This window comes from Protobothrops mucrosquamatus, unplaced genomic scaffold (assembly GCF_001527695.2).
Source record: "Protobothrops mucrosquamatus isolate PMUCROS unplaced genomic scaffold, P.Mucros_1.0 scaffold655, whole genome shotgun sequence".
Lineage (NCBI taxonomy): Eukaryota > Metazoa > Chordata > Lepidosauria > Squamata > Viperidae > Protobothrops > Protobothrops mucrosquamatus.
This window is the reverse complement of record NW_015386944.1, coordinates 151,851-172,109: the sequence shown is the minus strand read 5'-3', so window position 1 is coordinate 172,109 and position 20,259 is coordinate 151,851. Positions and strand designations below refer to the sequence as shown.

General features: G+C 59.8%; 2 protein-coding genes across 2 annotated transcripts in view; one reads left to right on the top strand and one right to left on the bottom strand.

Annotated features, from left to right (window-relative positions):
• Nucleotides 1–12,170: 12,170 nt before the first annotated feature.
• On the bottom strand, nucleotides 12,171–17,973 carry FSCN3 (fascin actin-bundling protein 3). Its single transcript, XM_015817919.1, has 6 exons — nucleotides 17,875–17,973; nucleotides 16,420–17,116; nucleotides 15,263–15,381; nucleotides 14,407–14,566; nucleotides 12,666–12,836; nucleotides 12,171–12,376 (listed from the first exon to the last, which is right to left on the bottom strand). Exons 1-6 carry the CDS (start codon nucleotides 17,971–17,973, stop codon nucleotides 12,171–12,173), a joined length of 1,452 nt encoding a protein of 483 aa, XP_015673405.1.
• Nucleotides 17,974–18,743: 770 nt separating this feature from the next.
• Nucleotides 18,744–20,259, top strand: part of GCC1 (GRIP and coiled-coil domain containing 1) — a 3,358-nt gene continuing 1,842 nt past the window's right edge. Inside the window, exon 1 of the mRNA XM_015817908.1 lies at nucleotides 18,744–18,779. Coding sequence (XP_015673394.1) covers nucleotides 18,744–18,779 — 36 coding nt within the window. The remainder of the gene's footprint in view (nucleotides 18,780–20,259) is intronic.

The window sequence follows — 20,259 nt, the reverse complement described above, 5'->3', positions numbered from 1 at the left end:
GGGGGGGGGGAGTGAGGAGGCAAAGGTCAGCTGCTCTGGCCCTCTTTCGTGCTGTCTCGCCGGGCATGGGAGGGGCAACGGTTGGGGGACTCTCTCCGTCCGTTGAGAGGCCGGTCGCCCACCGGGCTGCCCGCCGCCCACATTCCCTGCTGCGGTCACGGTGGCGACTTGGGGATCCCGCACGCTCCTTCAGCTCTTCCTTCGTGCCGAAGCGCCCCTCGGGAACAATCCCGAACGCCTCCCCCAAACGAGGCTGCTGCCCTCCGGGACGCAGTGGCCTGGCCACGGGGAGCGTGGCCGAGAGCATCTGGAGGGATCCGAAGGACTGGAGCGCAGCGCACAGGAGGCTTTGCCCCGACTCGCCTCCTTTCTTAGAGCCCAACCGCCTCCGTGCTTGCTGGGCTGCGGAATCGAGACCGACCCCAAGGCAAGTTCCCGCCGGGGGAGCCGGAGTCCTGCGACGCCAAATCCAAACGCTGCTGGTTTCAGAATCGCGCGCGAGAGTGGGAAACGGGAGCCGCAAGCCGGACAGACTTCTCTGGCTTCTTGTCCAGTTCAGCAGGTCCCGTCGGGGCCAGGGGAGGCCGGCCGGGGAAGCCGGTGGCTAGAACCGTCCTTCGACACATAAGCACTCCCTGGCTGGAGGGCAAGCTGGGGCGGATTGAAAGGGGGCCGGCTTAGAGGCCCGCCTCCAAAGTTATGGCTCCTAAGAGAACTGGGGCGGGGGGACAGGTGTGGGCCGCCCGTTCTGAAAAGGAGGCGCGAGGCGATGCTGGGCCAACAGAAAGGGGCGCTTTTATACGCAGCCCAAGTGGCGTTGCCGGGATTTCCCCCCTTCCCCCGCAGCCAGTTTTGACTGTGTGGGAAGAGCAAGGCTGAGGGGGGGTCTTGGTGCCTCCGAAGGCAGCGCCGTTTCCCCTCTCCTGGATCCGGGGCAACGGCCGCTGGCACAACTGGGCCAGAGGAAGGAAGATAAGCTTTTTCCGCACGCGCGCGGGGAGGGCGGCTCCCTCAGGTCCAGCTCCACTGAGACAGTTGGGAATTCTTCCATTCTGGCTTTCGGGCGGCCAACGTCCCCGCTCTGGTGAGACTCTGCCCAGAGCTGGGGGCAGCCATTTCCCTCCCCCCCCGCCCAGATTCTCAGAGCACCGAACCAAATCAACCAGAGAGGCACTGCGCGGCTCCTCTTCCGCTCATTCTTTACGCAGCTTCAGCGCTTTTCAGGCAGACTCACGCAAGCGAAGTCTTCTCCTCCCCCCCAAGCTGGCGCCCAAAGAGCTTCCAAGGGTGCTGGGAGGGAGGAGGGCAAAGGCACCCTCCCGGCAAATTTCTCCTCTCTCAGTGGTCAGGAAGCGCCTGCAAGGAGGGCAAGCAAGACACACACACACACACAGAGAGAGAGAGAGACACAGTCACAGACACACCCGCTTCACTTAGGTATCGGTTGCTGACCCTCGAGGGCAACAGCATCTGGACCAGACTTGCAGCCCAAGGAAAAAGTTCCCGCTAGTAAGATCTGCCCAGCGATGTAACTGTCTCTCTGGGGAACTAAGAATGCTACAGCTGGATCAGGATTAAGTGGACTCCAGCCGTTCACGTTACCCAGTCAATGGGAAGTCTCCAGAGAGAGTGGGTCACTTGGAGGGTAGCTTTTCCCCCCAGCTTGCTGGCCTTTCCTACCGCTTGTGGCTGCAAATCTCACGTGTGAGACTCCGCCGGCTGGAGTCCCCTCGGGAATCCCTCCACTCCCAGACAGCCCAGGCTCCGTTCCCTCAGGAAGACCCCAAAGGACACAATTGCAGCTGTACACACTAACTGCTGAGAAGGGGGGTTGTCTTTCCCCTCCTCGAACAGAGTGCACCCCTTGGGTCTCCACAGGCAACGCTTGCCCTGCTCGCACGATCCCGAAAGCCTGGACTCGGCCAGCCGCCTCTCCCTCTTCCTTCTTTCGGCTCCCAGACTCCCTCTCAGTTCTCTGCTGGTTTCCGAAGTCTGTACCTGCCGAATTCCGCATTCACTGCATTCCCTCCTGCTGCATCCACTCCTCTCTACCTGCCAGATTCCGCCCACTTTTCCCTGCCAGGAATCCTCCAGGAGAGCCACCCGCCCGAGTTTGCTCATCAGAGAGCGCGCATCTTTCCCCGGCTGCCACCTAAAGAGGCTGGCAGAAGGGGAGCTGAGCTGCCCTTAAGTCTAACGCTACAGCCCAGCTGGGAAGGCCTGCCTCAGCGGGGGGGGGCACTGTCTGCTAGGTATGGGTTCCACTGTCCAGCTTGGCCCAGCCCGCCATTCCGAGAAAGGGAAGCCGGGAGGCGCCTCCTGCTGTGCGCCCTGGAGAAGCCTCAACTCCCGCCCGGGATTTCAGATCCCACCCGGGGAGAGGGGATGCTGCCACCGACAGCTCCGGCTTGGATTCGGCGCAGGCTCAGCTCCCCTGAGGGAGGCAACGGAGGCTGAAGGCCACAGCAAATTGGTCCCCCGACAGGCGAGGGAGAAGCCGGTCTGGGCGGTTGCTAACCGCTCTGAGCATCCTTGCGCGCACCGGGCTCCCACGTTGATCTGCTCCTCCGCTGCCCCCTGGGCAAAGGAAGCGTGGGAGGCTCCAGAGCTCGAGCACCGTTCCGGCCTCAACCTCCCCTTCGCACCCGGGTGGCTCCAGGGCGAGAGAGAGACTGGGAGGCGCTGCGATTCTTGGCGGCCGTCGGGGATGGCGAGGCGGGAGGGCTCTGTGGTTAATGTGTAATTGGGGCCAGATGGTCGCCTGAGAGGCAGTCTGTTCGGCGGAGAACCCTGGCGGGAGGGGCGGTTGGAGGGGCAGTAACGAGGGTCAATTGCTGGGCACCCGGGGCCGCAGGAGAGACTCCTGGCCCCACTATTTGCTCATCAAATATTTTCTCGGCCGGCTTGGCAGCGAGTTGATCCGTCGGCCGAGCCCGAAACCATCTGGGCAAGTTCCGTGGGGGCAGGACGCCCCCGCCCCCGAGCCAAATCCTAGTTGCCTCTGTTTGCACAAAGCAACCGCGGGTAGAGAGCGACAATAAAGGAAGCTCGTCTTGGCTCTCCTGGGCCGCCGCCGCGTTGAGGTCCCCGCGATGGTGCGGGTCAGGCGCGGGTGGGTGTAGAGGGGGAGCCCTCCCGCTGGGCCGCCCCAAGGGAGAACTGCGAGCGAGCGCCTGGAGGCGGGTAAGGGCCCAAGGGCGGGCAGCTGGCGGGCTCTCTGGGTCTTTGGCAGGCAGGGGGAGGCCGGAGGGAGGCCGTCTCCAGGAGAGGGTGCTTGTGTCCGCCAAGGCCCGAGGCCCTCGGGGGAAGGAAAGCCGCTGCGGGCGCCGCGTCTCAAAGGGCCGCGGATGAAGATGCGGGCGGGAAGGCGAAGGCGCCGGGGCTGCTGTCCGCGCCGCGCTGGTGCTGAAATGCCAGCCGCCGCTCGCCAGGCGGAGCACCTGTGGGTGGCAGCAGGGGAGCAGCCTGGAGGCTGGGCGCAGAGCGGGAGGGAGGGAGGAGCGGGGGCGCCTGGGGGCTTGAGGAGGAGGAGGAGGAGGAGGCGCTCCCCTTTCCTTCATCCGCTGCTGTTGACCTGCCAGGCTTCCTCGGCTGCAGAGCAGGAGCTCCTTCTGAGAAGGTGCCTGTGTGTGTCCCCTCTTGGCTCCGTGGGAGGAAAGGTGTCCAGAAAGGCCATCACAGGTCAGTGGGCATAACGGGGGGGGGATAAAAGTGAAGAGCTGGCGGAGTCTATGGGCTACAGTGGTGCCCAACTGGTATCCCAGGTGCTACGTCAGGAGAAGGCAAGAAGGACACCAGGTTCTGGGCGCCCTCACCTTCAGACCCTCAGGCAGCGCTTAGCACTTTGTCTCGGGGACACCCTGGGGCTGCTCAGCTGGGCCGCTGATTGCTCCACCCTTCCTCTCGCAGGCCCAGCACGCACAGATGGCCCAGTGGGGTCCCGATGCCGTCCCACCCCGTGGTAAGCAATGCTTCTCTGACCAGTTGAAGCTCTTTGCTGTGCAGAGGAACCAGGGGGGCTGCCTTGGCCTCTGGTGGGAGCAGCAGGGCTGTCGCTCATGGCAGCCAGGGGACAGCCAGAGGGCTTTGGGGTGAAGCCCGGCACTGCTGGCTTCTCCCATCATTTCTCCACTCAGCAGCCGGCTTACTTGCTGCAGGAAAGAGAGAGCAAGCGAGGCTAGCTAAGTACCAACCGTTGGTAGAGGAAACAGCTGTCCCAAGCCTGCCCTGAGTCACAGAGAGGGGAGGCGTCTTGTCCCCACAGGGGTGGCTTCGGGTGGCAGGCAAGGGAACAGATTCAACTGCAGCTCGCCCTGGCAGCTGGGGACAGGTCCAGTGCTGAGCCCACAGCAACGTGGCTCCGTTCTCCAGTGGAAAGACAAACAAAGCAGCCTGAACTGCCATAGTTGAGTGGGCCCGGGAGAGTGTGGGAGAGGCCTGCATTTGGCTCCGGGAGATCCCATCTGGCCCAAGCGGGCTGGAGGTCAGGTCTGGTTCTTCTGCTCCTTGCAGAGCTCAGGAGAGAGAATCAGCTGGGCGGACTCTTTGTGAGCGGCTGCCCTCTGCCCGATGCCAAGAGGAGGAAGATTGTGGAACTGGCTCTGTGTGGGCTGCGGGCTGTTGACATCTCACACCAACTGAAGGTAGGGGTAGCTTGAGAGGGTGGGTGAGGAGGTCCGGGCTGCTCACGGTGGGAGGCAGCGCTGACCCAAAAGGAGAGAAGAACAGGGGCCAGATGGAAAATACCCTCTTCTCTTCTGCCTGGTCCGAGTCTTCCTCTCCATTTCCCCCCCCCCACCTTCCCAACATGCCTCCAGGCAAAGGCTCGCCCAGGCCTGCCCCTTCTCTTTACGTGATCCAGGTCTCCAATGGGTCTGTCAGCAAGATTCTCACCCACTACTACAAGGTGGGCGTTGTCCAGCCAAAGACAAGGGGGGGCAGCCGGCCCCGGATCGCCACTCCTTGGCTGGTAGCTGGGATTGCCCAGCTGAAGCTGGAGCAGCCGTCTCTCTTTGCCTGGGAGATCAGGGAAAAGCTGGAGGCAGCAGGCATCTGCACTGCAAGCGGGATACCCAGTGTGAGTTACAGAGGGTGCCTTGTTAACTCAGGAGCTCTGTGTTTGTGTGTGTGTGCGCGCGCGTGTGTGTGTGTGCATACGTGTGTGCGTGTATGTGTGTGCGTGCGCATGCCCACCTACGCGCAAGAGCAGGCACATGCAGTCGTGCATGTGTGTTGGGCAAAGAGAGAGGGCTGAACCCGGCTGCCTTTTGCTCCCCAAGAACATTTGTTTCACCTTCTCTGATGGACCACAGGGACCATCCTCCCCTTCCTCCTTCCATGCACTGCTGAAGCCAACGTTGCTTCTGAGTGACAGCTCCTTTTGCCAGCGCTGCCACTCTCACTTGTCTTTATCTCCACTGAAGAGGGAGCTGACCCCTTCCTCCCCAAGGCTTCCATGGGGTCTGGAACAAGCTGATGGCTTTTAAGGAAAAGGGGGGGGGGTGAGAGAGCGATGCTGGGCTGGGAATGGCAGAGCCCGGCTGGCTTGGCCAGGAGGGGAAGGTGCCCATGCGGTGAGGCTCGGGGGGCTCTGCCAGGGTCTGCCTGGCTGCCACCTGTCCTCAAGGAGGGTCATTCCCGGGTGTCTGGTCCCTGTGAGGCTTCCTGAAACCCATAGAATTCAGAGGGCATTTGCTGTCAAGGGGTGAGCAGGGCAAGGCCAAGCAGTGAAAATCCTTTGGGGCACAACTCTCTCCCTAGAGAAGGAACAGCCAACACACCTCGGCCGGAGGGTTACAAACCCTTTACAAAAACGCCTCAAGACAGTTGCAACCATTTATGGCCATTTCCTTCCTTCCTTCCTTCCTTTCTTTCTCCCTCCCTCCCTCCCTTCCTTCCCCTCTTTCTTTCCTTTTCTCTTTCACTCACTCACTCACTCACTCACTCACTCACTCACTCACTCTCCATCCTTCCTACCCATGCACCCATCCCCATTCATCTTCAGCTGTACATTGCCTTTAAAATCCACCAACGTACTGGTAGATACACATGCACACAAACACCCACCCACACACATGCAGACAATGTCCTCCCGTCCTTATTGCTCTTTTCTGGAGAGGCCAAGATCTTTTCCTTCCTCTGAAGAAAACTGGACTTTTTGGACAGCTTAGGACACTGGATGAGAGTGACACTACGACCCCCACCCCAGCATTTCCCCAGAGCTTCCTCCTTTCACCCCACCCCATGGGTCTTTCTGCCCCCTGGGGTCCACGTGCAGCCCCATTCTGCTAATTCCTGCTAAAAGTGCCGCTTGCCTCCGCCACTTGAGGGGCTGTCTACTCGGAAGTAAATTCCACCAGCACCTGCCTTAACAGAACTTGGGCTTGTTACCCAGTCTCTTTTTTCTGCCCCTCCAGGTCTCTTCCATCAACCGCATCCTGAGACGCCTGGAAGCCCCAGATGGGCCCCCCTTCCTGAAGAAGCCCCCACAGCCAGGTAAGGGGGGAGAGTCTTTGGGGGAGGAGTCTTTTTATCCTCCCTATGCAAAGGAGACTGTGACTTCTCCCCCTCCCCCTCCCCCTCCATCACCACCACCAAAGGGAGACCCTCAGGAGCACCAAAGAATCCAGTGAGGGTCTGAGGAGGGGCAGGGATCTCCATGAGGAAATTTGGTTTGCTCTGGATCTCCACCATGGGGCCCTTTCTGCACAGGGGGGTGTGTGTGTGTGTGTGGCCTGGCTAATGTTGGTCAGTGGGGTGGCCCTGCCTCCCTGTGGGATCTGCAAGCCCCGCCCATCCTGCTCCAGAGCCCAACCAGGAGTAGCTGCTGCTGGCTAGCTGGTTTGGGGGGGCAACTTGGCCCCAGCCCCCCACCCCAGTAGCCTCTACCACTAAGCTGGGATTTGACCTGGGGGGGGGACAGTGTGGAGGGGAGTGTGGTTGTGGTTAGGAGCCACGCCATTTGAGGAAGGGTGAGGTATGTGTGTAGCGCATGTTCCTGTCTTCCCCCTCCCCACGAAGGTTCTTGCTTGAGGAGTTGTGAGGATTGATCTTTCAGTTCTGAGAGAACCGGCTCTTTCTTCCTGTACGGTTATGATTCATTCACTCTCTGTTCTGTTGGTATCTGATTCCCATCTCATAAATCACTGCGGGGGGGGGGCACAAATGCAATGAATACCTACATGGAGGTCCTGGGGGGCTGAATCCTAAAGGTGCCCATCTGGAGGGCTCAAATCTCCCTTCCAGGAGTCCCCAGTCTGGACAACCCCTCCCTCCCTCCCTCCCTCCCGCTTGGGGCGAGCAGCTTGGAGGTCCTGCTGCCACCGGCTGCCTGCTGCAGGGCTTGGTCTGTGGCAGAGGGGGAGTTGGGGAGGGGAAGGCAGATTTACATTGCAAATTCCCTGAGTTGTGGTGCTCCTCCTACTCTTTCTTCCCTTCCTGGACTAATCTCACCAGAGATGAGTAAATGCAAACTGTGTTAAAGAAAAACTATTTTTTTTATCTTGCACATTCAGATGCAAATTTTCCATGTTACATTAGACACTAAAATGCAAACCTTCTGAGAATCAGCAATGAAACAACAATCACCACTAAAAAAAAAAAATCAGAACAAAAATTGCCCCAGACCAGCCACAAAGAGACCTAATATTTCTAGCAAGCGTTTCAGGAAACAGTTGTCATGTCTCCGGGACTCTGGGTTTCGCCCCATTTGGTACCCCCTTCTCCCCCCAACCTTCCTCCCCTTGTGCCTCCAGAGCTCTTCTTTGGCCTTAAAAAGCTCCAAACGTTCTCCCTTCCCCCACACCCGGAATGACTGGGATTCTTCATGGGGAAGAGTGACAAGATACTGAAGAGGCAACTTTGCCAATTCTCTATCTGGGCAGAGATTGGGAAGATCCGCTGGTTGCCCACCCTCCGCAGCCACACAAAACTTTGGGAGAAACAACACACACACACACACACACCCGCCACGAGATCCGGCTGTGTCCTCATCCTATAGAATCCATAGGTGCAACCAAGGCCATGCCCTTTAAGCATCATTGCCCATGATAAGTGGAGGGTGTGTTTCCTTGGCTGTAAAGGCCCAGGGCACCCACTGTTGCCCTGCCTCTCCCTCCCTCCCCCTGTAGGTCCCCCCTTGACAGGAGAAGGGAAGAGGAGGGGTCCTGCAGAGGCTCCTACTTCCCCAGCCTCCTCCCGGTCAGCGGGGGCGCCTGGGACGCCCAGAACTCGGAGCAGGACTGTCTTCTCTAAGGAGCAGCTGGAGGCCTTGGAGAGCGGTGAGTCAAGAAGGCACCAAAGGAGGGAGATCCAGGCGGGGCACGGGAGGGGACGCCTGGGAGTTGAAAACTCTGCCTTCAAGACGCTGCAGAAGGGAGAGAAGGAAGCTTGCAGGTGTCAGCCAGCCACCATCACAGCTTGGTGGGGCAAAGGGTGGCCTGGCTTTGGCCTTTGCAGCCACTGGGCAGGACCGGGGCCTCTGGCGTGCTCTGTGACCCACGTGTTCCCTCTTCCAGCTTTCCAGAGAAGCCAATACCTGGAAGCAGCAGCCTGGGCAGAACTGGCCGGGCAGACTGGACTGCCTGAAGCCACCCTGAGGGTGAGTCGAGGGAGGCCCTCCTGCACCGCTGAGCTGGAAGTCACCTGATCTGGACCAGGCCCTGGTTTGGCTTGGGGGGGGATGCATTTCCCAAGCAGGAAGAAGCCCCTGTGAGTGAAGTCCACACCTGATCCTCTTTGTCTTTATTTGGATTAGGTTTGGTTCTCCAATCGGAGAGCGAGATGGCGACGGGAAGCCACTTGGGCACGGCACGCTGCAACCCCAGGTAAGGATTGCCACAGAGATGAGTCCCACCCATCCTAGAAAGAGGCTGGTGCAGGATCCTAACAATTGGCCCGTGCCCCCCATGTGTGGAAAGAGGAGGTGGCACCTGCACCTGGGACACGTCAGTTGCTGCCCAGCTGGCCCCATGCCCAACAGCAACTGTTGGGGGCCTTAATGCCCACCCCAGGCTGCTGCTGCTGCTGCTGCTGCTCTCTGAATCAATCCCCACCCTTGGAGAGCAGCGGGCGGGAGGCAGCTCTGCGTTCCTTCTAGCGCCAGTTGCCGCTTTTACTTTCTCCCATCACAGCCAGCAGTGGGACAGCTCGGCTCCTCCATCTCTTTCCAGGGTTGGCTGCGCGTGGATGGGGGCTGCCCACCAGGGCGCCAAGCCTGCAGCCTTCTTGCAGCCCTCTGGGGCCAGGCAGGTGGGTGCCAGCCGTGCCTGCAGCTCTGCTGCCGCTGCCCCTGCCGGGGATTGCTCACCCTGCGGGGGCTGCTCTGGCACCCTCCAACCTGCGGCCAAAAGCTCCTGACGCCCGCCGGGCCAACGGAACGGCTCCCTTTCCCTGGCCGCCCTCCTGCCGGCGCGAGGGGGCTGGGCCGAAGGAGAGAGAAGCCGACTCTGGGCGCCTGTGAATGGCAGAGGGAGCAACAGAAACGCAGACCGCCTGGAAGCTTTGGGACAGCCGGGAGGGTCCCGAGCAAGTTTTGGGGAAGCGAGCTGGGGTTTAAAAAAAAAAAGGGGGGGGAGCGTTTTCTACGCCTGCAGCAGACGGAGGGGTCCGGCTTCCGCCCTCTGCCAGCCGGGATGAAGCGGGCGCTCAGCGGCGGCTCATTCCGACGGAGGGAAGGCCAGCGCGACTCCCGCCGCCCTCCGCCGGGCGAGAGCGAAAGCCCCGCTGCGGCCCCGAAGGCAGCCGCCGCCGCCGCCCCGCCCGGGAGGAGGCGTCGGCCCAACTCCGCGGGGAGCCCTCGGACCGCCCGGGCTGGCCGCCAAGCTGGGCGGGGGTCCCGCCTTCCTAGGCTCGCGCAGCCGCTCCCGCCTCCCAGGAAAGCGCCCCGCTCGCGGGACCGCCCGGCCCCTCCCGGCTGGGGCGCCAGAAGCCTTGGGGGGGGGCGGCGGCGGCAGCAGCTTCGCTTCCTCCCTTCCGAAAGGCGGGGGGCGGGGGGGCTGTGCGCGGCGTCCCCCCCTGGGCTGGGGAAAGCGGCGGACCGGGCCCGCAGCGGGCTTCGGGGGAGGCGGGTCCTCCCAGTTTAAATCCCCGGGGCGGGGCGGGGCGGGGCGGGGCGGGCAGCCGTCAGACGAGCTGGGCTCCGGCCGAAGAGCAGCGCCGGGAGCGGGCCGGATGAGGCGCCCAAATTGCCGCCTTAAAGGGCCCCGCCCGTGCGTCTCTCTAAGCTACAGAATGGGAGCTCATGAGCTATTTTGGTTTTTTGTTCGGGGGGGGGGGCAGACTGGCTTTCCCACCAAATCTCCTCTCTGCCTCCTGATGGGGGAACCCGAAGAATCTCCCGGTCAGGTTAGATGGTAGCAGGAAAACGAAATCCATCCCAAGAGATCTCCCTGGGCAACCGGGGATAAAAGAACGTCAGAATTATTTGATTTTGAAGGCCTGAATGTACATGCGCGGGACAGTAAAGCTGCAGGTTAACTTATGAATTAAAGGTGAAACCGATGTTATCTGGGTTGTTGTGGGCGCCTACGGAAAGGGCCCTGGGCGATGTTTTCTGCTTCCTGCCGCCAAACTGTGATAATACACCAGCTTATCCTACAGAAAAAGCAATTTGGTTACTTGAAGATGCCAGAATTGGCGACTCTTGAATGAATGTTCACTTAGGAAAAGGTGGACAGGCAGGTCAAGCGTGAAGTCCGCTTGTGCCCAGCTAAAAGCCTGGTTGATGGGATTCCCCCCCCCCAAGACAGACTGAGCCCTGTGGCGAGGGGCAGAAGGCGGGGCAGGCGGTTACTGTGCAGGGTCAAGAAGGGGGTTGGGGGGAAATGAAGAAAAGCAAGAAAGGAAGCAGAATCGCTGGAAGAGAAGTACGAGGAGGAGGAGGAGGAGGAGGAGGAGGAGGCCCATCCACAGGAATCCTGGGGAGAGGGAGGGACAGAGTGAGGGAGGGAAGAGGCTGGGAAAGAGGCTGGGAAAGAGGCTGGGGAGGCCCCGAGGAATGTGGGGAAATGGCAGCTGCAGCAATGGGGGGGGAGACCTCCCCCCAAATGGAGCAGAGCAAACCAGAGGGAATAAAACGCAAGGACGGGGCTAGAGAAGCAGCCGCTGGGAGAGCAAAGGCAGGAGGTTTCTTAAGGCACGGAAACCGAGGGTGGAGAGGATCAGATTCTGCCAAACAGAAAAAACAAGCTAAGGGCCGGGGAGGGGAATAACTGAGGTGGAAAACTGCCCTTAATCCCCTCCCCAAGGAAAAAGGGAGAGAAACTTTGCCCCGTTCTTTCCAATAAAGTTTGTAGCCCTTGACTCCTCTTCCCAGGCCAGGCACTGGCTTCCTGGGTGCCCTTCCGCCCCTGAGCCCTGGGGGAGGCAAACCCCCGGCCTCTGGGCAGAAGACAAGGGCCACAGCACAAACACACACACACCCCGGCTTTCCAGGGCTCAAAGGGACTCCTTTCCTCTCTGGAGAGACAGCACTCAAGCAGGTCTTAGTGAGGCTCTTGCTGTGGCCCAGAGGCAGCCTGGCGTCAGCCTGCCTGAAGAGCTGGGCTGGGAAGTGCAAGGGCCCTTTCCTTGGGGCCCCTCGGGGCCTCTCAGAGAGGCCCTGCTTCCCAGGCAGAGCAACTGGCCTGGTTTGGATTCATTCACAGCTGCCTGGAAGCCCCCCTTCCTCCCGACCATTTGAACCCAGACCAGAGACCTCTGCCCCTCTTCCCAACATCAGGAGGCAAAGGAGAAAATGCACCAGGGAGCCAAAAGGGGTGAAGCCACTTCATTGGTGCAAAGAGCTCACAACGGCCTCCCCAAGAGATTTCGGAGGTGAGTGGAGGAACCCCCTTTGGCTCATGGGGACAGCAACAGGCCCCTCCTCAGCCACCGGGGAGCCTCCAGCAAAGCACCTGGACGAGTAATGGTGGAGAGCCCGAGAGAGCGTGTCCAGACAGACAGACAGCCACTCGGCCTGCTCGGCTGGGCACGTCTTCCAGATGAGGCCTGGGAACAAGGAGGGACAGTTAGCAAAGCCCCCCTGGCAGCCCCTCTGACCCACACATGGGTCACGGAGGGGGGGAGGCAAGCAGGAGCTGCCCTGGAGGCTCCCAAGGGCAAGGTTCCTCCCCACGCATTCCCTCCCCCCCATTCCAGGAATGTTCCTGGCCTTCCATACCTTTCCTAGGCTAGAACTCCCAAAGGCAGTCTTGGGTGATCGCCTCACTGTCAGCCACCAGGCAGCCGTCCCGGTCTCCACGCACGTAGTAGCCGTTGGGAGCTATCATGGCCAGCAGGTTGTTCCCCTGGATCTCCAGGTAGAAGTTCAAGGCAAACTTCCCCCAAGGAGTGAAGGTCCTTTCTGGGGTCAGGGACCAAAAGCTCTTTCCACGGCCTGTGGGAGGGAGGGAGGGGGCGGGGCTAGTCTCCTGTCTCTCCCATCAGCAGCCTCTGGCTTCAAGGCGGCGGAGGGGACAGGAAGGAAGGTCCGTTTCTGAGACGTCTGTACCGAAAGTTCTCCCAGACGGGCCAGGATGGGTGTCCTTGTGCGGATGGGATCGCCCGAGGAACAGTTGCTGGAGAGAAGGGAGCCCTGCCTGGCCTGGCTCCTCTGGGGAGGGAAGCCCCCCCCCCGGTTTCCCTGTGAAGCAGGGGGGGGAGAGGGGGGGGTGCAGAGGGCTTACTTTGGAGGTGGTAGATGCCCTGCTTGCAAGGCAGGATCTCCACCGGCTCCGGCTCCAGAAGGTTGCCCTGAAGGGTCTCTCGGCAGGGGGAGCTGCCCACGTAGCCGTAGTGCCCGCGCAGCACCAGGAAGGAGCGATTGGCAAAGCGCAGCACAAACTCCTCGTTGGGCCCTGCGGCAGAGAAAGACTGCGGAGGGGGGGGGCTTGGCACAGAGCGGGGGGGGCGCCCGGAGGCCCCATCAAGCCACTCTTAACAGCTCAGCTGCCAGCACTGCATCAGGGCATCAACCCCCCCCCCTGGTTCAGGTAAATAAAAGAAATCGATTTATGCATAGCAAGGTGGGTGGCGTATAAATTTAATAAATACAAGTGTTATAAAAAACATTTCCGGTGCTCGTGTTTGACTGGGCCATAGATACGACTTCCAAGTCAGAGACACTCAATGTGTTCCTGAGTGTTTAACACAGGCAGTCCTTGACTTACAACCACAACTGAGCCCAAATCACCATAGCTAAGTGAGACAGTTGTTCAGTGAACTTTGCCCCACTTTACGACCTTTTTTGCCACAATTGTTAAGTGAATCACTGCAGTTGTTAAGTTAGTAACAGGGTTGTTAAGTGAATCTGGCTTCCCCATTGGCTTTGCTTGTCAAAAGGTCTACCCAGAGACACAGCGACCATCGTAAGTACGAGCCAGTCGCCAGGCGTCCGGTTCAGGTATTCCGGTCTGGCAGCTGGAGCAGCCAAGGGCTGTGGGGAGGGGGCGGGGACACAGAGTTGATGGACAGGCTGATTGGCTGCACTGGGCGTGGAGGGGGAGTTTCCCTTTTTTCCCGCCTTTTTCTCCCCTGTGCGCCCGCTCTGCCATTTATTTACCTCAGGATGAGGCTCCCCTTTGCCTCGCCTGCTGCAGGCGTGGATAGATAGATTAGATATATATAGAGAGAAATAGAGAGAGATAGAGAGATAGATGGGAAATATATTTATTTACATACAACTACCAAGTTCCTGTCAGCGTCTCCCACTTCATTGGGACGCTGGCTGCGCAATTCCCTGACACGGTTGGACTTGGATCTTGTGACCAGGGAGACGCTTGCAACAGTTTTAAGTGTGAAAAATGGTGGTCTCTTTTTTCAGTGCTGTCGCAACTTTGAACAGTCACTAAGCGAACTGTTGTAAGTCAAGGACTAACTTCCCCAGCCCATCAGAAGCCCGGCCGTTGCCAAGGCCTCTGGAACGGTGGCCCCAAGTGGGGGATGGGGGGGACGGGCGGCCCCGTCTTCACGGCTGCCCAGGCTATGGGCGCCACTCGGCCCGCCAGGGAGACACGCTGGGACGTCCCTCTGGGGGCTGCGAGACCCCACCGCTTAGCGGCAGCGGTCGCTAACTGAACCCCCACCGCCGATGGGCTGGGCAACCCCTGCCGGCTTCCCATAACCGGTCAGTGGAGAAGTCGGGAGGGACGCTGCCCACAAGCAGGGGGAATGGCTGCTGCTGCTGGGAGGGGGAGGCCTGAGGCTAGCTGGCTGGGCGTCAAAAGACGTCCTTTGGGAGGAATGGTCCGTGGTGGTGAAGCAGACAGCAAGTTGGAGAGGGTGGGCAGAGGAGGAGCCTGGCGGGAGCCTGAGCTCAGGCAGGAAAGGACTTCCCAGCCCAAATTCTCTGGGGACAGGCAGGGCCGCAGGAGCACCCGGGAACTGTGCGTGTGCCTGGACTTGCTTCAAGGCGTAGGTCCTCCTCACCTGGATGCGTGGCTCGAGCTACCAACAGCCCCACTGGCAGGGTCCCCAGGTAGCGCCCCCCAGGCGCTCTCAGGAAGACCCTCCCGTAATGCCAGAGGGCCTGGAACCTGGTCTCCGCCTCCTTGGCAGTCCCGTTGGCCAGCACGCTCCGGAATGGCCTCTGGGGAGGGGAAATGACACAGTCAGGAGGGGGATGCTCCCTGAAAGCTTTCCCCTGGATGGCGGCAGGCAGGATCTGCTCTCCCTGTGAGGGTGCCATCCCACATGCCTCATTCCTGGGGTTGGGCCAGGTAGGGCAGGTCCCACTGTGTGACCAGAGAGGGATGGAGGGAGAAAGGACACACACACACACACACACACACCGTTCCCAACAGGGCAAAGCCTGCCCAAGGGAGGCCTCTTCAGACGTGCTAAGTGCTCTGCCTCAGAGGTCGGGAATGGCTCTTCCCACCTCCCAGGGAGAGGCCTGAATCAGCCTGGATGGTCATCAGGTTGCCTTGCTCAGCGCAAGTAGGGCTATCCAGCATTAGTGGAGGTGGGGTGGCCCCTCCGCTCTAGGCAGACTATTCCTCTGTTGCTCCACTCTTCCTTCCCAGCTCCCCACTGAGACTCAGGCTGACTCCCCAGGGCTTCAACTGGCCCCCTTGAGCCTGTCCTGTCTCAGCTCCCATGGGTCACTTGCTGGCCTGGCATGCATCCCCACGCACTCGTGTTTGGTGGGTGGCTGCCAGGCCGGGTCTCCCTCCTTGGCCCAGAGTCCAGTGCTGTATCTGCCCCCCAGCCCCCTCCCCTGGGGTTTCATCCTGACCTCCCGCTTGCTGTGGGGCTGGGGCAGCGGCATCAGCCGAGGCCTGACCTGAGCCAGGTACTTGTGATGGACGCCTTTTAACTGCACCGTTTGGGTGTTGGAGTCCATTTCAAACAGGAACATGGACATTGGGCTCAGCTTCTTAGGACCAGCGTAGACTTCGGAGTCTGAGCAGAGAGACGGAGAGAGAGAGAGAGAACAGCCAGGGGAAGGATGGCCACCAATTTGCGCTGACAGCAGCTGAAAGCCTCCTCACCCCCCCTTTGAATGAAAAGCCCTGGGGCCAGTTCAGAGAATGCGGCCTTCAGAACGGCTTTTTCCTTATTCGTTTATTAAATTTCTATGCTGCCCACATCACTGATACAGCGACACTGGGAAGCTTACAATATAATAAAAAGTTAAAAATTGCTAAAAAAAAAAAAAACTATTAGAATGACTGAATAGAGAAGTTAAAACTAAGATGACGGGCAGCCTGTGGGTGCGAATCTTCTCTTCTCCAATGTTGCAGGCTCCTCTTGGGGCCCCAGGCCAGGAGGCACAGCCAGGTTTTCAGGCTCCTCCAGAAGGCCGGGTGTGTGTGTGGGGGGGCGGACCTCCCCTCTGACGGGAAAATATCCCAGAGGACGGGGGCCACAGCAGAAAAGGCTCTTCCCCTGGACCCGCCAACTGAAATTCTTTGGCCAACGGGAGCCGAAGCAGGCTCTTTTCTGCTAGTGCAGATGGGGTGGGTAATCCCATTGGGGTGAGCCGGTTTCTCAGACACCCTGGGCCCAGGACAGGAAGGGATTTAAGGTAATGACCAATGCCTTGAATTGGACCCAGAAGCAAACTGGCAGCCAGCGTAGCCTGGTGTCACATGTGCCATCCTAGAGGCCCCCAAAACTGCCCACCTCGCTGCATTCTGTGCCAGTTGCAGCTTCCGAACGCTCCTCACGGGCAGCTCATTAGGGTGCCCCATTAGAGGCTCCCTGCATGCAGGGAGGCAGCGACTATAGCAGAGATGTTTCTGAGGTCCCGGTGGCCACACTCACGGCAAAGCCTTTGATTTCTTATTTTAAGTGATGTCACAGGGTGAACTCCACTTCAATTCTAAGGGGGCTCAGGTTTGTAGTGACCTGACCAGGTAAGGGTGGGATGAGTCCCTGCTCTCCAGGCAGCTGTTCCTACCATTATTTCCTGGGCTGGAAAAGCGGGGATTTACTTGCCAGAAATGATGCTGACGAATCTGTTGGCTCTCGTTCTCAGACTGACCCACGGTGGGCACCGCTTTATAACGAACCACTCCTCGTTCTCCTCTGGGTGGTCCCCAAGGCACAGGAGCCCCCGGCTGCCTTGCGGATACAAGACGTGCCCCTCCATGTCTGTGAGGAAGGCCAGGCAGCCGGGTTTCAGGTTCAGGTGAAAGGCCGTCTCCGTGGAGGGCATCGTGGCCAGCTTCTCTGCTCTGGAGACAAACTTGTGGGTGGAGGTCTCCAAGTGGCAGGTCCCCTTCCTGAACCACAGGAGGAAGCCGCACTCCTCCAGGTAGGGCACAGGGGCATCCACCCAGACCCGGCTCAGTTCTGGGTCAGTTCGGGCGTAGAGCTGGCTGCTGGGGTGGAAGAGGACCACGTGCACATGTTCGGCCAGCTGGGGCATCCACAGGTGGTGAGCGGTCAGGCCTCGGGCCACGCAGAAGACATCCTCACCATCAGACTCCAGGAACTTCTGGCTCTCCACCTGCTGAAGGGTCCAGGCCCCACTTGGATGGACCTCCAGCAGAAACCGGCTCTGCTTCTCAGCCGTTGGCCGTCCACAACGCACCGTGCCATCTGCTTCCACCAGGAGAAGCTGCCCTTGATGCCCAATCAGTGCCACCACGTCCTGCTTCCCTTGCTCTGTGGTCACACTCAGCTTCCAGGTCTGGGAGAGCAAAAATGGCCAGTCACCAGCCCAGCTGACCAGTTAGGCAAAGCCCAGTTGCCCTGATGCCCCTCTTTTGTCAGTCCGCTGTTGAAGGTGCGGGAGCCAACCAGAGCAGATGTTCCCAGCCGCCACAGCCCCCCTTGCTTTGGGCTCAAAGCCAAGGCTGAAGCTCTTCCTTCTTACCTGCGGAACCTCCAAAGGTGAGCTGCCCCCTCCTCCCAGAGCGGAGGAGGAACCTGCTCAGCCCGGACGCTCCGTGGAGCCCCAAAGGGAGGGTTTCCCTCCCTACAGCTCCTCAGGGACGCTGGCCTCGCTCTGGTGCTTGTGTGGGGCCCTCCCGGCTCAATGCCCCAAGGGCAGCCCAGGAGCCTCCCCAGGCTCTCCAGAGGGCCCCCTCTGCCTACTCAGAGGCCTGCCAGCAGCAACCCCCCCCCCGAGGTCTCCCTGCCACGATGGGGAGCAGCCGGTGGGAGGGATAAACTTCAAGGCAGCCACGGGTGATACCTTCAGAATGGGGAGCAGCTGCCTTCCCCCAATTCAAATAATAAACTGAATTCAATAAATCAAAGCAAACACCCCCCTCTCTTAATTCCTCTGGTGGCTGTTGGAGCAAAAGGGTGCACTGCCAGGCGGTGGGGTTTGATGCCAGCAGGGAGCAAGCATTGCTGCAAGTCTTCCCACTGCCTGAAGGAGGTCAGCCCCTGCCTCTGCCCCCAGGGCCAGGCGTCCGGGCTGGCGCTTCCCTCACTCCATACCTGTTTCTTTCCCAGCGAGCTCCCCAAGACACTGACACCATCCCCATAGCACTCGCAGGTGAGATATCCCCCCGTCCAGTTGACGAGCCCAATCTGCATGAGGGAGAGCAGAACAGGAATGGCAGATCCCCCCTTCTCCTCCTCCCCCCCCGGGTCTCACTTGGGCCAGGCTCTGGTGCGTGGGCCCAGGAAACCCTTCTGGTGGCGGCACTGGGGAGGCCTCTGGGTGGCACTTCCCAGCGTTCCAGGGCTAGAAGCCGCTGGCCGCTCTGGCCTTTGTGACCCCTGGTTACCTCACAATGCAGGCCCTGAAGAACCGCCTCGCTTTCCACTGCCCTCCGGACTCTCAAACGGGATGCCCTCCCTCCCGGTGGAGCCCCTCCCCACCCTCTGAAGCATAAAATCCTGCCACACCTCCAGGCTCACCACCCAAGAGGCAAGGCTGGCACTCCTGGGGAGGGTGGCAGTGGGGGCAAGGTGGCATGGCAGAATCCTTCAGTAATTCCACTGTGGCTCAGACTGGGAGGGGAAGCAGCAGCTGCAGCCAGGCGGCCTGCAGTGGCCCTCGGGAAACTCTGGGGCCCTCTGATCTCCTAGTGGCCTGGGATGGAATTGCAGCCAAGGATGCTTGGGCTGATGCCCGCAGAGAAGACGACCAGGGCTTTCCCAAGAGAGGCTGACTACCCGGTTGACTTCAACCAGGATGGTTTGGAAATTTGCAAAATGAGAGAACTCAGCAACTGGACTGTGTTGTGTGGATGTGAGCAATGTGCCCAAGAGGCTTCTGATGAGACACGATTTCTCACTGGAATTCATACCTCCGCAGCCATTCGGTGTGGTGGCCCTTGAGATACTTGAAAACGGCAACCATGTCTCAGAACTCCCTTCAGTGTGCCCTGCGCCCAGTGGGGTAACACAAGGTTCCATCTGAGGCCCAGTACTCTTCAATGTCTTCATCAATGACTTAGAGGAGGGAATAGAAATTTGCAGATGACACCAAACCGACAGGAGTAGCCATCATCCCAGAAGACAAACTCAGGATCCAAAAAGATCTTGACAAACTTGAACAATGGGCCCTGTCCAACAAAATGAGTTTCAATGTGGAGAAAAGCAAAGTCCTACACTTAGGCAGGAAAAACAAAGGAACAAATACAGATTGGGCAAGACCTGGCTTAAAAACAGCAACCGTGAGAGGGACCTTGGAGTCCTAGTGGACGATCACTTGACCATGAGCCAGCAGTGTGCAGCAGCAGCCTAAAAAGCTAATACAATCCTGGATTATTTAAAAAGAGGCACAGAATCAAGATCACGCAAAGTATTAGTATCACTTTATAAAGCCCTAGTAAGACCACACCTGGAATACTGCAGCCAATTTTGGTCACCATATCACAAAAAAGAAGTTGAGAGTTTGGAAAAAATTCAGAGAAGAGCAACTAAGAGGATCAAAGGCCTGGAGACTAAAACATACGAAGAACGGCTGCGGGACTTGGGTCTGGCCAGTCTAAAGAACATGATAGCAGTATTCCAGTATCTCAGGGGCTGCCACAAAGAAGAGGGGGTCAAAATATTCTCCAAAGCGACTGAAGGCAGGACAAGAAGCAACGGTTGGAAACTGACCAAAGAGAGAAGCAACCTGGAATTAAGGAGAAACTTCCTAACAGTGAGGACGATTAACCAGGGGAACAGGTTTTGCCTCCAGAAATCACGGGCGCTGCATCACTGGAGATTTTCAAGAAGAGGCCAGACAGTCCCTTGTCTGAGATGGTGTAGGTTCTCCTGCTTGAGCAGGGGGCTGGACTAGAAGACCTTCGAGGTCCCTTCCAGCTCAATTCCATTCTTGTGGTCTCTTATCATCGGGGTTGGCTGACCCCTGGGTGCCTCCAGCGTGTCACGGTCCTTCCCGGCCTCCGTCCAACACAGGCGATGCCTCTTTGTCTGGACGCTCCGCGAGGCGCCCCGTTTCCCCTTTGGGGTCCCCCGAGAACCCCCCGTCTTCTTCCCAAGCTCTGCCGCCCCCGCACGGGCCCAGCCTGCCCGAGACCCGGCCCCGGGCTCCTTCTGCACCCGAAGGCGGCGGGGATCTCCTCCCTCCCGGCCCTTCAGCCGCCTGGCTGCTCCCTGCGGAGCCCGTTCCAGCTTGCCGGGCTCCTTCCTCAAAGGCGGGACGCGGCACTGGAGGGAGATGCGCTGGGCGGCGGCCCGGCCAGGACTGCGCTACGGCTCCCCTCCTGCAGCTGCCTCCCCCGCTGCCTCCCGGGACCGCCCTGCCCGCTTCGCCCGCTCGCCTCGCGCCTCCCTCGCCGGGTCTTCCTTCCTGCCGCCAGAACGCGCCCCGCCCCTCGCCCCGCCCCTCTCGCTCCCGGCGCCCCGCGCGCGCAAGGGGGC

What these genes read in the sequence shown, in the direction of transcription:
- FSCN3 (XM_015817919.1), bottom strand. Translation starts at nt 17,973, where the DNA reads ATGCAGATTGGGCTCGTCAACTGGACGGGGGGATATCTCACCTGCGAG. An exon ending in ATTCGTCAGCATCATTTCTG is followed by an intron (nt 15,382 to 16,419) that starts GCAAGTAAATCC and finishes CTCTCTGCTCAG; the next exon opens with ACTCCGAAGTCTACGCTGGT. An exon ending in ATCACAAGTACCTGGCTCAG is followed by an intron (nt 14,567 to 15,262) that starts GTCAGGCCTCGG and finishes TCCCCTCCCCAG; the next exon opens with AGGCCATTCCGGAGCGTGCT.